This window comes from Mirounga angustirostris, unplaced genomic scaffold (assembly GCF_029215605.1).
Source record: "Mirounga angustirostris isolate CCGP_5_RB_7025 unplaced genomic scaffold, mMirAng1.0.hap1 SCAF_10, whole genome shotgun sequence".
Classification (NCBI taxonomy): domain Eukaryota; kingdom Metazoa; phylum Chordata; class Mammalia; order Carnivora; family Phocidae; genus Mirounga; species Mirounga angustirostris.
The window spans coordinates 120116268-120130412 of NW_026991718.1; the positions used below are offsets into that span (position 1 = coordinate 120116268).

The 14145-nt window shown below is 50.4% G+C and overlaps 1 protein-coding gene across 5 annotated transcripts in view; it reads right to left on the reverse strand.

Annotated features, from left to right (window-relative positions):
• Positions 1–2642: 2642 nt before the first annotated feature.
• The window catches only part of CHD6 (chromodomain helicase DNA binding protein 6), a 196546-nt gene continuing 185043 nt past the window's right edge, over positions 2643–14145 (reverse strand). For all 5 annotated transcript variants that reach the window (XM_064573191.1, XM_064573193.1, XM_064573194.1 and 2 more), the window contains 3 exons: positions 13009–13200; positions 11660–11779; positions 2643–5058 (listed from right to left, as the gene is read on the reverse strand). In XM_064573191.1, the coding sequence (XP_064429261.1) occupies positions 4162–5058; positions 11660–11779; positions 13009–13200 (1209 nt within the window). In that variant the 3' untranslated portion in view covers positions 2643–4161. The remainder of the gene's footprint in view (positions 5059–11659; positions 11780–13008; positions 13201–14145) is intronic.

Sequence of the window (14145 nt, forward strand, 5' to 3'; positions counted from 1 at the left end):
GTACAAGCCTAGTTTTCAGCACTGGATGTTGGTCATTGTCATCAACCCCATCAACAACCCTTTAGGTGCGAGTTAGACTTCTTCCTGCTCTACAGATGAGGAAACAGGCTTGGAGAAGGTAGGGACGTGGTCTCTGTCCACATCTCTCTCCCCTTTGCCTCCTCTCTCCATTTTGGGGGTCCCTTCATCTTCCGGCAAGGGCTGAGCCAGAACTGACAACAGGACAGTCTCCAGAGGGCCCACCTTCAGTCACGTCCAAACCGATCGCCCAGAACACCTCCCTCGCGGGGGCTGTACTTAGTTCACCCCTTTCCCTTTACTTCCCAGCTCACCCCACAGACCCCGCCGAATCTGCACTAGGAGCAGCATAAGCCCGAGTTCTGAGCAGCCATGGTCTGGAACCAAGCTGCTCGTCACTGGGCTCAGTGAACCCCACTCTGACCCAAGAAAGAGATCCTCCTCTGGTTTCCAGACCAGGCGAATGAACAGTAATTCTTGCAAGAAACCATTTTAAGGAATTTTCTATAAATGAATCAAGCATAAAGTTTTCCAGAGGGTGTGGCAAAACTGTTCCGTTTTCCCCGGTGCCCATTTTTCCGAGTGTCACTCAGTCACATCTGGTCTCCGAGGTTGAGGGGGTCCCAGATGGGCATCACAAAGGCTGGCCTGTTCAACCTCAGGCTGGTGGGACCAAGGGCTCTAGCCCCAGCTCTGTCCTCTGTGATTGATGAGACAGCCTTGAGCCTTCTGTTGGCTTTCATTTGGCAGCCTGGATGCCAGCGTCCCTCTACTCAGCAACCAAGACGCTCTGAAGACGAATGAGGTCACTTACGGCAAATACACACAAAACACCGCAACACCAGCCCGACGTACTAAACTAACTGCATTCCTCTGCCCTCGCAGAGGCAGAATCTACTGGGGCAGGCTCCGGGGTCAAGAGTGAAACCAAGCCTCTTTACTGCTCATTCTGCATAAATTATTACTCTGCCCGGAATGAGGGCTCCGCACATCTGGACTGGAGGTCTAGAAAGGCTGTAGTACATCCTTACTTGAAACACCGCAGCAGAGGACTCTGAGGTCTTAGCGAACAACGCCTCAGGGATCCTCTGCGCCATTCAGCTGCCATCTAGGGACCCGACAAGGGCGAAACTGGTGGGTCTCCTGCCAGCCTCACTGATAACTTCACAGTCCTTCTGGGGCTCCAGAAGTCACGCTTCCCAAAGCTAAGGACCACCAAATCCTTAACAAGCCTTAAGGACTCCAGTTACCGAGGCATTCCTGTTTTTTCGAGGCTGTTCCGATCCCACGGAGGTCCCCGCCCCCCCCCCCCCCCCCGCCACTGCGAAGTCCCAGGTGTGATTTGAGGCAGGGGGGGCTTCTAGAAAAGGGTTTAATAAAGTGGCGCAGTTGAGGCATCAGCTGTGAGCATTCAGGCCCCAAGGCTGGGAAGCAGGTACTTGGCTGTGCTCCCTTCTGTGGCATGTGTCTTAACCGGGTGTTCTGGTAGGTCAAGAGATCAGGTCAATCCATCCCCATGAATGAGTATTTAACAAGCCCCCAACAGTGTGTCCAGAACAAACTGGGCACCTCGGAAAGATCGTGGACTGCTGTGTGCATAGGATATATTCATACAAGGCCCAGGCAGCAAGAGACATCCAAGTGCCACTGAATTTGACTTTTAAAATTGTTTTTTTTTTTTAAATCCAGGATCAAGACCACAGACAATTTATTATGTGAGACACGGGGTGAAGAATGACCAAGGAAAGTTATGGCTGTGAGTGACATGGAATTTAGATGAAAAGGCTCAAGTTTGCTGAAGAGAGTTTAAATTTGGCTTTTGCTCTTGGAAACGTCAAAATAATCATAAGAAGCACTTATGCCTTACAGAGCAAATAATCCACAGAGTGTCATTTTCATTTTGCAAACAGGGACACAATAGCAGTCAAATATAAGCCTAAACACCCAGAGAGTTAACATACAGGTTCGGTAAGATATAACAAGGGATTTAGCATGCTGGTGGGTTTTTAAATCAAATCCATATTGAACCCTGTGACCTACTGGAGGTTCTAAGTGGAACCTGGGGAAAGCAGCTTTTCCATACAAAACAACAACGACGACAACAAAGGGAAACCCAGACTCTGCTGGATGTCTATAATACTCATTTGCAGTAAGGCTTTCAAGATACATGAATTTTTATAGCATTTGTATTTTAAGGATTTAGGGCAAATACATTTTTTTTCTACTTGATAAAAAGAAAATTAGTACTTAAAAGGTTCAAAAATATATCGATTGAGTGATTTTTTTTTACATAAATAAATTATATTGATTTTTAGGATTTAACAGCTGAAAAAACCCTTTCTGCTTCCACTGGAGGCAAAACTGAACAAAATGTTAGTTAAATAGAGAGCAGCATTTCTAAGAAATCTGTTGTCAGCATTATAGACCATCTATGCTACAAAGATGTCATTAAATAGGATTTGCTCAATCACTGGATTCTTTCTTCATACTAATGCGATCAGTTACAGAATTTCTGATTTTTATCTCTGATTCATAACGCCAGGACTCCACTGTTTGAAAATACATCTGGACTGATTTTTTTTTTTTTTTTTCTGGTCACAATTTAACAGACTTCCTTGAGATGCTCATTTTAACATTTACATAATTTATAATCCCAAATGTATAAAAGACAATGACAAAAGCATCATAAATAAATAATGCAAACTGAAACAGTTATGTCAAACTTTTGGACCTTCTGATAAATTAGCAAAACGGTAACAGAAAAAGTAAAAAATACAGTAAATTGTGACAATACAAAGTGAAACTGGTACTAGTAACACTTCCAACATTTCCAACGGTCCTGCACAGCCCTGTGCCCCCAGAGTCCTGAACCATGAGCTTAATTCAAGTCTCAGAGTGTGAACTGTCGATAAAGAGTAAGACCCTCCGGAGGGATGGAACACAAGTGGGAAGGGACAGAAAGTGGGATGAGGGCCCCTCAGGCAGGGGCTTCCCGAGTGAGGAAGAAGGGAAAATGATGTTAACTTGCAACCGTCTCGGCTAACGTGATTTGGAATCTGGGTCCAACTGCAAAATGGAAACCGAAGAGAGAAAAAAACAGAGAGGAGAAACAAACGTTCACAGTCGTTTTATAAAAGGTGGCGCACACATGTTCTGACAACCTCAAATAATTCTGACGAAGGGACTAGCAAGGTGTAAAAGTGTTGAGTGACGAGACTCTCCCAGGCTCCAGAAAGAGCCTTATTCTTGGTGAAGGGAAGCACAAGGTAAAAACCCGCTAGGGCCCTGGTAGCGGCCGGAGAGATTCTTGAGAACGAGGTGAGCAGATGGCAGCCGTGTGCTTATGAGCAGCGTGCGGCCCCACGGAGGGCGAGCCCCTCGCCCGCCCCCACTGCCGGCAGGAAATCCGGGTGTGTAAAGCTTTTTCAAACTGAGAGTGATCCTTTAACTTGGGGGAGAGAGCACACACATGTATAAAATAATGCCTAGTCAGTATTTCTTCTTGCTGCACGTGTCTGAAAAACCATGAGGGGGGATGTCCTGTTACTACCAGTAAGGTTTTGTTTTATAAAGAAATGAATATATATGCATTTTCAACCATTAGTTATATACTTCTGTCTATACTATTCATTTAGTCATCATGATAAAATAGGGAAATATTTGAACTAAAAAATATGCACCAGCACTTCCTTTTTCTGTGCTTTTTGGTTTCCCCATTACATGCTTCCCATTCAACACAGCTCATGGAAAGAAAGAGCTCCTCACGGTCTCTGTTCTTCGGCCCTTTAATGGTAAATCCCTAGACAGCTTTCTTTTGCCATTGTCCCTCCTCAAATAAGGGGGAAACTTGGAGAAGTGGGGGCGGGGCATGTCACCAAGTGCTGTATCAGCTACGGCTGCTGGAATGAACCACTGGGTAACAGAATGAGCATTTGGTGCCTCCTACACTGGGTCGACGACACTCAGCTAACGAAGTGGCAAGACCCTGCGACTATTAACATCTGTGACCACAGTTCTCAGAAAATTAGGTAGGTAATATTACTTATGGAAACACAGGTTCTTATGAAGGTGAAGTGAGGAAGTAACAAACCTTTATGGGATAAGAAACTTACAAGTCACAATCATTTCTTAAATGAAAAAGTTCTAATTGGTGTCACTGTTAGAGTCTTTGAGGCCCCCTTCCCTGGCCTGGGCTGCATGTTCTCTGTCTGGGGGCCCGGGGGTCCTGGATTCGGGGCAGTTCTGATCGCTGCCTGGCTCCTTTTCGGACCTGGGAGTGGGCTCGGGGTTGGGGTTCAGGCTGTCCCCTTTTGTTTTCTTCTTCTTCCTCTTCTGGCTCTCCAGACCTGTAACTTCCGAGTGTCTGGCCTGCTGCACTGCGGGCAGAGCCATGCCCATGCCAGGGGAGAGAAACATGGATGGGTAAATCAGTCCAGGAGACACTCCTGGGATGAGAAATGGGTTAAAAGCCACAGGACTACTGGTGGTTATTGCATGTTCGGACTGATCAGAAAATGGACCAGGACCAGGCTTGTCTTCAGCCAATGTGTCCGACTTTACATCATGGCTACTTGGCTTGTCCTCTACAGTCTTTTCGGGCACCGGTGGACCACTTTTTGTTGTGCTTGACAGAGGCGCTGGAGCGGTGGAGGTGCAGGCGGTCGCCATGGGCGCGTTGAGGAGGCCCCCGAGGCCAAACATCTGGGGCACCGCAGCCATTCCTGGCAGCACCATGGGCAGCATGCTCAGGGTGCTTCTGGACTCTTCCCCTGCGGGCATGGCAGCAAAGCCCGCCGGCAGCCCCACCAGGCCCGTGAGGGGGATGCCTGGCATGTTTCTCATGTTCTGGAGCCCTACCAGGTCCATCCCAGCGATCAGTCCGTTCATGAACAATGGCCCCATCCCCGAGGGAGAGTCCGCCGTGAGGGCAGGAGCCTTCAGGAGCTCGCTCCGAGGCCGCCGCCCCCTTCTGCGGGGGCCCGCATCTCGAAGAACAGGCTCAGCCAGGGTGTGATTGAACTTGTTTTCTGGGAGAAAGCCCTGAAAAAGGACAAAGAAACAGAAAAGGCTGAAGGTTACTGGATGGCGGGTGATGGGCTGGGGAGGAAGACCAGGCTTCTGCACTGGCCTATCCTGTCCCAGCCACATGAAGGTCCCGAGTGGGGACCCCCTGCCTACCTGCCTTGCCGGCTCTCACCTGACCGTCTGAAGTCACTCTCTCAGAGGCCGAGAGCCACCAACCACCACATGCAGGCGGCATCGTTCTGGAGAAACTTGTCAGAGCGCTGGGAGCTAGAGCCCCGCTAAGGACACCCACGTCTTAGTTGACACTTGTGGCTGTGCACCCTTGACCAAACCTCAAGGCACGGGAAGGTTTTCAACAGAAGCTGGGAGACAGGGCTTTGCAGCAGTGGGACCTGAATCTTGGTCCTGACCCCATAACTAGCTATGGGACTTGGGCCCCATCAGTTGGCCTCTCAGAGCTCTGGTTGGAAAGGACAGGACACCTATCTGGCAGTTACCGAAAACGAAGTGTGCAAGACCTTACCCGGTCCACGGGAAGAAGTGCTCGCCAAAGGGAGGTTGGTAACTGTGCGCACCCCACTCCCTCTGGGTCCTAAGCTCCTGGAGGACAACCACTCAGACACCGAACAGGGTGTCTACTGCGCGCCGAGGGCACAAGGGCACTCCTGAATGGTGCCGGGGAAATGCATCACAGTAAGTGACGTGCTGGGTTCCCTTAAGGGAGATCACCTAGTTTTGCTCTCATCAGAGGGCTGTGTTGGGCCCGTTTTCCCGCCCGTCCCTTTCCCAGGGACGGGCCCCTGCACAGAAGCAGGAGGTGGGAGGGCCCAACAGGGCTAAGACCTCCAGGGCTAAGCGCCACGCGGCCTGAACTGTGACCGCGCCTGGGGCGCACGGCCGGGCTGGCACGCGGGTCACCGGCACTGCGCATGCGCACACTGCACCCCCGCCTCCTTGGACGGCTCGCTAGAGTCCGGGAGCCTGCCGCTTCCCCGGCATCAGTGAGCCGCAGGCCGCGGGGCGGAGGGAGTGCGCCAGCCTGGCAGTGGGCTTGCTGCAGCCTACTCGCTCCTTCCCTGGTGCCTGTGGCTCAGGAGCCCTGCGGGGCCACGAGGATGCACCAGCACAAGCTGGAGAGCCTGCTCCGCCAGAGCTTACCGCCTGCTTGCGGGGAGAGAACGAAACCACCGCTGCAATCACAATGTCTCTAACTCTGAATCTGCTTCCAAAATGGCATGAATAATCTATCAAATGTTTTCCCCAGAGAAAGGGCGTGACTTCTCTCGGGACCGTGCCCGAAAGCCCCGCCCCCTCTCCTTTCCGCGGCCTCCACTCCGCCCTGCTGTCATTCGGCTCATCAAGGAGGTGTGTGTCCACGGCGTCCGAGGCGCGCTATCCTAACACTGCTGTTGTGCACTCTCGGTCTTCTTTGTACAGAGGACCATAAAGAAAAAGCCCTTCCCTGTGGACCCCTGAAGTCCTCTCTCCTCCTCCTCCTCCCTGTTCCTGTTACAAAGCTGCTGTTAATTCTACCACCTTCCCTTTGATCACAGCAATGGTGAGGCCCAAGATGTTCAGAGTGGCCATGGGGGATCCATAACCCTGGGTTTGCACTGGGGATGCACATCCCCATTGGGCTGGAATGTGGAAACGGGGACGGGCCCCTGCACAGAAGCAGGAGCTGGGAGGGCCCAGCAGTGAGGCTGCCGGCGCTGCTGACGCTGGAGCCCATGCTTCCCTACAGCTGCGTCTGCTGCCTTTTCAGGATTCTCCGCCGTTTGTATCAACGCCTTCCCTCCCTGCAAGTCTGGAGCAGGGAGCGGGGATGTGGCAAGACACAGCTGAGACTCCACCAGCTTACTCGGAGGCTCAGACGCAGGGACCCAGCTGCAGTCCTTAACGGAGCATACTTGGAGCCAGAAGGCAGGTGCAGGTCACACCAAGAGACTGCCGAAGGGCCAGAAAAACACTTTTATTAGGGCCGGAGTGCTAAAGGAGACAGGAAGTCAGGGAGTCCACAGATACTTAAGGGCTGAGACTGGCAGCCAAGCCTGAGAACAGGTAAGAGTTGGCTCTTCACACCCTTCCTAAGTACTCCCACTTTGGACTTTAATCCAGGAGCTCTGGCATCTCCATTCAGCTCACGGCCTCTCTTCTTCCTGTTAAAGAAGTCTAATCCCTAGAATCCAACACATCTCTGCTCAAAGGGGCAGCGGTAGGATGGGGCTGGTGGGTAACATGGGTTCAGGCTCTCTGTGAGCACACGTGGGGTGGCAGCTGGGAAGGGAAGCATGGGGCCCACGCTCGTGGCAGCCTGGGCAGTATGGGAAACTGGCGACCGGTGGCCATCACAGAGCGGGGGTGGGGAAAGGAACAGCAGCGGCAGCAACGACAGCACCACTCAATGTGCTTTTACCCTGGGTCAGGCAGATGCCAAGGGCTCCATCTGCATTATCTCAATTAGCGATCCCACCAACCCCATGGAGTCAGTACAACCATCACAGCCATTTTATAAAGAATTTAAAGATTTGTAGACACGTGAAAAACGAGTATCTGAATGTTCCCAAGTCCCCAAGAATTATGTCATTTTTGAAGCTCTCTGTCCTTCAATGTTCTAAAGAATATTCAAGAAAAACCAGATCAGGGGCGTCTGGGTGGCTCAGTCGTTAAGCGTCTGCCTTCGGCTCAGGTCATGATCCCAGGGTCCTGGGATCGAGCCCCGCATCAGGCTCTCTGCTCCGCGGGAAGCCTGCTTCTCCCTCTCCCACTCCCCCTGCTTGTTTCCTCTCTCGCTGTGTCTCTCTGTCAAATAAATAAATAAAATCTTAAAAAAAAAAAAAAGAAAAGAAAAACCAGATCATGGGCAAAAAGCTTTATGATGGTCGACTCTAAGAAAACTCTTCTCAAAAAGCCTTGGTTTAGAATAGCAGACTGGGGAGACATGTGATTCTGTCATGTTTTGTGCCCATTCTTTCTCACAAAGTGAGAGGAGGAGGGATCTGCCCCGGGGCACAGCTGCGCAGGGAAGAGCAGACACTGTCGCACCACACCACATGGGATGGCGCCTGCTCTTCGCGGGACAGCCGCTCACTCTGGCTCTGGGGATGATCACTTCGGGAGAACTTCCTGCCTGGTTCCTATTTCTGAAGAGAGAGTAGGGCTTGACGGACTGGGGCCAGATTAAAAGCAGAACTTCTGATGTGCACCACCTCAGCCCAGGGCCCCAGCCAGGGGAGCCCCAACAGGACCACTGGGCTTTTCCAACACCTCTTCCCTGTAGCCCACCCACAGCCAAGAGCCAGGGAAAGGTGCCGAGGTGTGTCTTTTTCCTTTATACCCACAAAGTTCCTTCATAACTCTCTAGTGGGGAGGGTGTGTTTAGAAGTCTTTCTGTTGGGAAGCAAACCCAGGGCTTGATGAACAATGCCTCTATCTTCTTTTCAAACATCTTGCTATAAATCAGATGTTCTTTAAAATACTTTGAGTTCATCAGGGCATCTAGGGCTAAATTGCTCATCAAGACCAGCCTGCATCCCGCAGGAATCTTTGACATATTCCTCAGGTATCAGGACGTCCAGAAGCATCCCTTTCCTGCCCTTATTGTGAGCCTCTGATGTAGAGTGCTGAGCCCTCTCAGAACCGGGAACCTGCCAAGGAGGCATTCAGATTGGAAGAGCAGCAGCAGAAAGGTCTCGGGGGTAAAGGGAACAGCTCCTCATCTACAGCAACACCAAGAGGGGTGCTGGCAGAGGAAGTTGGATCTTACCACTTCCTGTGGGAGCAAGAGTCCCTCTAGCCGCTCAGCTGCTGCCCACCCCATCAGGTGCCCCTCCCAGCAGCTCAGCGACCACACACAGTGGCCAAGTTGGGATTTGGCAGCTCTCCCTCCTGGTAATTATACCCTGAGAGCAAACCTGCTTCCTCTTCCAGGGGAAGCCTGGGGAGAGGGCAAGGAGAGCAAGGAAAAGGAGAGTCAGATGTTAAGCAACACTGGAGGCAAATCTGCTTTTCCAGATGATTACATGGGCATTCCAACTCAAGAAGACATCTTCACCAACACAGGGTAGCATTTATTCCAAAGCCTATGGATTCCAGCTCTCAAACTTAACTCCTGGACAGAGGTAGAGAAGAAGGTGCTGACCAAAACTTCCCTACTCCTCCCAGGAAGGCTAGGAGATTTAGCCAACAAACATTCACTGAGTGAAGAGAGACCTAACAACCAAAGGAGGAGGTGTGTGTGGTAATGAAGTCAAAATTCCTAAACACAAAATAAAACAAAAACTAGCTTTTCTAAAAGACATTTTTTCGGGGGTGCCTGAGTGGCTCAGTCCGTTGAGCATCTGCCTTTGGCTTGGGTCATGATCCTGGAGTCCCAGGATTGAGCCCCATGTCAGGCTTGGAGCTGCTTCTCCCTCTGCTCCTCCCCTCTTCTCAAGCTCTCTCTGTCACTCGCTCACTCTCTCAAATAAATGAATAAAATCTTAAAAAAAAAAGACATTTTTGGGACAACTGGGGAAATCTGAATGTGGACTAAATATTAAATATTGTTAATATTCCCATGTGTGATAATGGTAATAGTTACGTAGGAAAATATTCTTAGGAGGCACACACTGAAGTATTTAGGGGTGACGGGTCATCTCTGCAAGTTACTGTCCAATGGCTCAACAAGAAACAAACAAAAAACCTACACACACATCTATGAAACAAATGTAACTTCCATCCACATGTGCACGTGCCCACACACATCTCACGAGCGACCACTATGTACTGGCCGTCCTGGAAGCTGAGTCCCACAGCCTCACTCTAGCCCGTGGAGCTCACCCAGCTGAGCCACAGCACATGCAGCAGAAGGGGCTGAGGGAAGGAAGAGGTTTCTTGATCTGAATCTGTTTCCAGAAGCGGGGTGGGGGGGTGGGGGGGGTGTCTCCGTGGGAGAACGAGCGGAGCATACCCGAGAGGGCTCCTGTCCCAGCAGGAGCTGTGGGAGACGGGTCCTCCTGGAATCAAGCAGAGTGTTGCGGTCTGGGCCGTGCTGGCTCTTCCCCACTGGGGAGGCCGGGCAGCCCTGAGGACCAGGTGGACAAGGGCTTCCTCATCTTGCCTTACTGCAGGACGAGGGCCTCCGAGGCAGGGACTGTGTTTATTTAACAAAGGAGGGAAAGTGCATCTCTGGTAAAAGGCTGGCTTGCAAGAACAGCTTAGAAATGGGTTTTCTGGCAAGGGATCAGCGTCTATAGGAAAGTGAACATTAATTTCCAGAGAACATGAGGGAAATTGTTAGACATGTAGAAAGGAGGAGGAAACCATGTGGTTTTTCTGACATGTCTCTACAGCAAGAGCTCAGAGGCTACAACAAAGCAAGGACCGGAGTCTCTCCTGGATGACTTTTACGTGACAGCGTGTGCGGAAACGCGGGGAGAAGGTGGGGAGGCGGCCTGAGGGCTGGAGAAAGTGAGTCGGGCTAAGGATGACAGCTGCATCAGTGTGCACAACATAAGCAGGTCTAGGAAAAGGGGTGGCAGAGACACTCTCTGACAACAAAGCCAGAGAGGGGCAAAAGGGCAGCTTTTCCAGTGTGATGAGCTTCCTAACAAGCAGCCAACCTTGGGACGGGGTCCCAGCCCCATTCCTGGAGTGGCCGTGGTGGGGGGTGGGGATGAGGGAGAGCAGTTTTGTCTGCAGAGCCGCTAGAACAATCCACTAGGCGACAACATCAGTCACAGACTCCTTGAAAACATTAACTTTCTTCTGCAAAAGGAGCAAATGACTAGGGTGGGTGGTCTTCTGGAGCTGAAAAAGAAATCACATCCAGGCAGTCCCACCAAGAGGGGGATTCACACCCAAGGAAATCTGCAGCTGGCAGAGCCTCGAAGAGAAGGCATTCAGGAAAGCCTGTGCATTTAGGGGGGCAACCCGAGAAGAACAGATGCCCACGAGGCTCTTCAGAGGCTCCCTGTTTGGGGAGGACGCACTTTTAGGAGGTTAAAAGCACATTTACGTATAATTTGCCCAAGCCTGACACATTTTCAGGTTGAAATGTTATTACTGCCCCCTAGAGGTTATGACTTTTCTATTCCAAATCTGTCCTCCTCTGTGAACTATAATTAACTCAGATGCGTTGGACTACAACTATTTCACAGATGTCTTTTGAAGTCTCTTCCAGGCTCAGGATTCTATATGAGGAGAAGGGCGGTGCTTGGTGTCAGCTGTTTTTCATTGCCAGTGAGGATGGGACTAGGAGGAAATGTCTTAAATGGAAATTTCCAATAATGACATTTGTTAACTCTAGAAACAGACTCCTGATAGGGGTTCAGGTATATTTCCCTGAACTCTCTACACTGCAATGGGATGGGGGGTGGGCGGCGGATATCAGGTTTTGGAAATGGTTTAAGTACAAATTTAAACCAAAAGTTTTGGTGGTAAAGGTTGAAAACAAATGACTACGGGAAGTCCTACTGCTGCTCAAGAGGCCCCAGTACCAGTTAATGCTCCTTATCAACTTCCCGTGCTGGCCTCTGTCATCTGAGAAGACATAGTCTGGCTCCCCACTTCCCAGCTGGAGCTTTCCCTGAGTCTGCAAGGCTTGGCTTCACTGGGACACGTCCCTCTTCCTTACCCTTAGTCCTGGCTCCTTGGGGACAGCGGGAACCCTCTCTTCCCCACTCAGGGAGTTGACGTCTAATTTTCCAGGTTCCTTACAGCGTGGCCTCCTCTGCTTTGGTTTGTCTGAAAAATTCTAGGAGGCAAATGGAAACCAACATTACAAAACATCCTGTCACAGATTCTTCTGATGAGGGTGGTGCTTTTCAGCTAGTTTTGCTCTTCTCTCATTTTTTTTTTTTTAAGATTTTATTTATTTATTTATTTATTTATTTGAGAGAGAGAGAATGAGAGAGAGCAAGTACATGAGAGGGGGGAGGGTCAGAGGGAGAAGCAGACTCCCTGCCGAGCAGGGAGCCCGATGCGGGACTCGATCCAAGGACTCCAGGATCATGACCTGAGCCGAAGGCAGTCGCTTAACCAACTGAGCCACCCAGGCACCCTTGCTCTTCTCTCATTAATGGCCCTCCGTACAGGACCCCGTCAGGTTAGGTTGACGAAGGACAGTGCTACTGGGCCCTGACCTAGGTTTTCTTTAAACAATGGCATTCCTGCAGCAAGCTAGAGAACAGGTTGTGTGGGCCCCTTGGGTCAGACTGGAGCTGGCCCAGCGGTCTCTCAGTGTACTGCTTACTCCCTGGCCTTCTTCTCCTCCTCATTCCCCAGATTCTCTCTCTGCTGCTACCTATCTGGCGGGCTTTGTCTCTCTTTGGAGGGTATGCATCTGTGAATGCGTTCTCCTCCTCCTCTTCTGAGCTCTCTACCTCCACATCTTATTAGTTAGATGTACCCAGGACAAAGATGGTGGTGGGGTAGGTGAGCACATGAGAAAAGAAACACCAAGAAGAGACATCAGTGCTGAGAGCCCTCTTCTACAGATTTCTAATCTGAAGGATCTCGGGCAAAGGCAGTAAGAGGACTTGAAGGAAGAGTTGCAAAGGTGTAACTCAAACTAAGAACAGACACCCTTCCCTACAAAGTGGTAATGTATTAACTTGGAAAGAATACACAGAACACATGCCCGAAGTGGTAGTGTTTATGCAAACTAAAGATTTCTCTGTGCACTTAGGACCTTGTGTGGTAATTCGGGGGGGGGGGGTAAGGGGGCTGAGCTTAGGAAAGTCCTGCCCTCATAAGATTTTACACAACTTGGCACTGCATTCTGACATGGCTGTGATTTCTGTTACTAGAAAACTTCATCACAATTTAAACTTAAAGACAAAAACCCAAACTTGAAAATGATGTTCTCCATTGATGCAGATCTCTGTCAAATTTCCTGGCCTCCCCGAGCACGCTCCTTAGCAAACACAGCGGCAAGTCAGCAGGAAGGAAATGGCAGTGGCAGGCAGCACGGACAATACTTACTGCTCCCAAACCGGGAACCTCTAAGGAGTAGTCGGCCTGCTGCCTCAGCCAGTCAAGCAGACTCTTGCTGGGAATGGCTTTCTCCGCCTGGCTGCCGGCTGCTGGGGCTGGCTCGGGGGCCGAAGTGGCAGCCACTGGCCCTTCAGGGTGTGAGGTGTTCGGGGGGGCCTGCCCTGGGTCTTCATGGACTTCCTGGACGAAAGAGAAACAAGTATGTGCAGTTAAGCATGACAGAATGAAAACCAGTTTCTGAAAGGAAAACATATTCTCTGTATCTTCCCATCCGTTTCCACCTGAGTATTACTATGCTGGGGTACTTGAGTAAGAATCCTTCACACTAGGGGCGCCTGGGTATCTCAGTCGTTGGGTGTCTGCCTTCGGCTCAGGTCGTGATCCCAGGGTCCTGGGATCGAGCCCCGCATCGGGCTCCCTGCTCCGCGGGAAGCCTGCTTCTCCCTCTCCCACTCCCCCTGCTTGTGTTCCCTCTCTCGCTTTGTTTCTGTCAAATAAATAAATAAAATCTTTAAAAAATAAAGAATCCTTCACACTACTGACCCACACATGGGCTCCTGCATGTGTTGGCGTTCCCTCTACCTGATGCTCCTCTCCCCTTCTTGTCTACTTGGTGACCTTTAATTCCATCTTGTCTGCTCAAGTTGTGTTACCTCCTTTGTCACCATCACGGACAGTTCCAGGCCACTCCACTCCCTGCACACCGCACCCCCCCCGCCCCGTTCACAGATTTTCCAACACCAGGAAATGCCACACTGCAATATACTTACCTGTTGCTCCCTCTATAGGTGGAATGCCTGTCTTACTCATCTCTGTATTCCCAATGCCTATGACAGGGTCTACAAAGTACAATGTGGTGCTAAATAAATGTCTGCATAATACATTTTTAAAAATACTCTATGATCACTATGGAGAAACTATGGCTTTGCACTTCTAAAAAACGAGACAACTGTCTTAAAAGCTTGCAGGATTGGGAAGGGAAAGAACCTGTCACTTCAGCCTCCCAAATTATATAGGAAGTCTAAGAGGAAGACAAAACTTTTAAAATATACCAAACAACAGAGCTTAATAATAAAGCTCTTAGGTGCCAGCGAACAAAGTCTTTGGTTTGGTTCCCTGACCTGC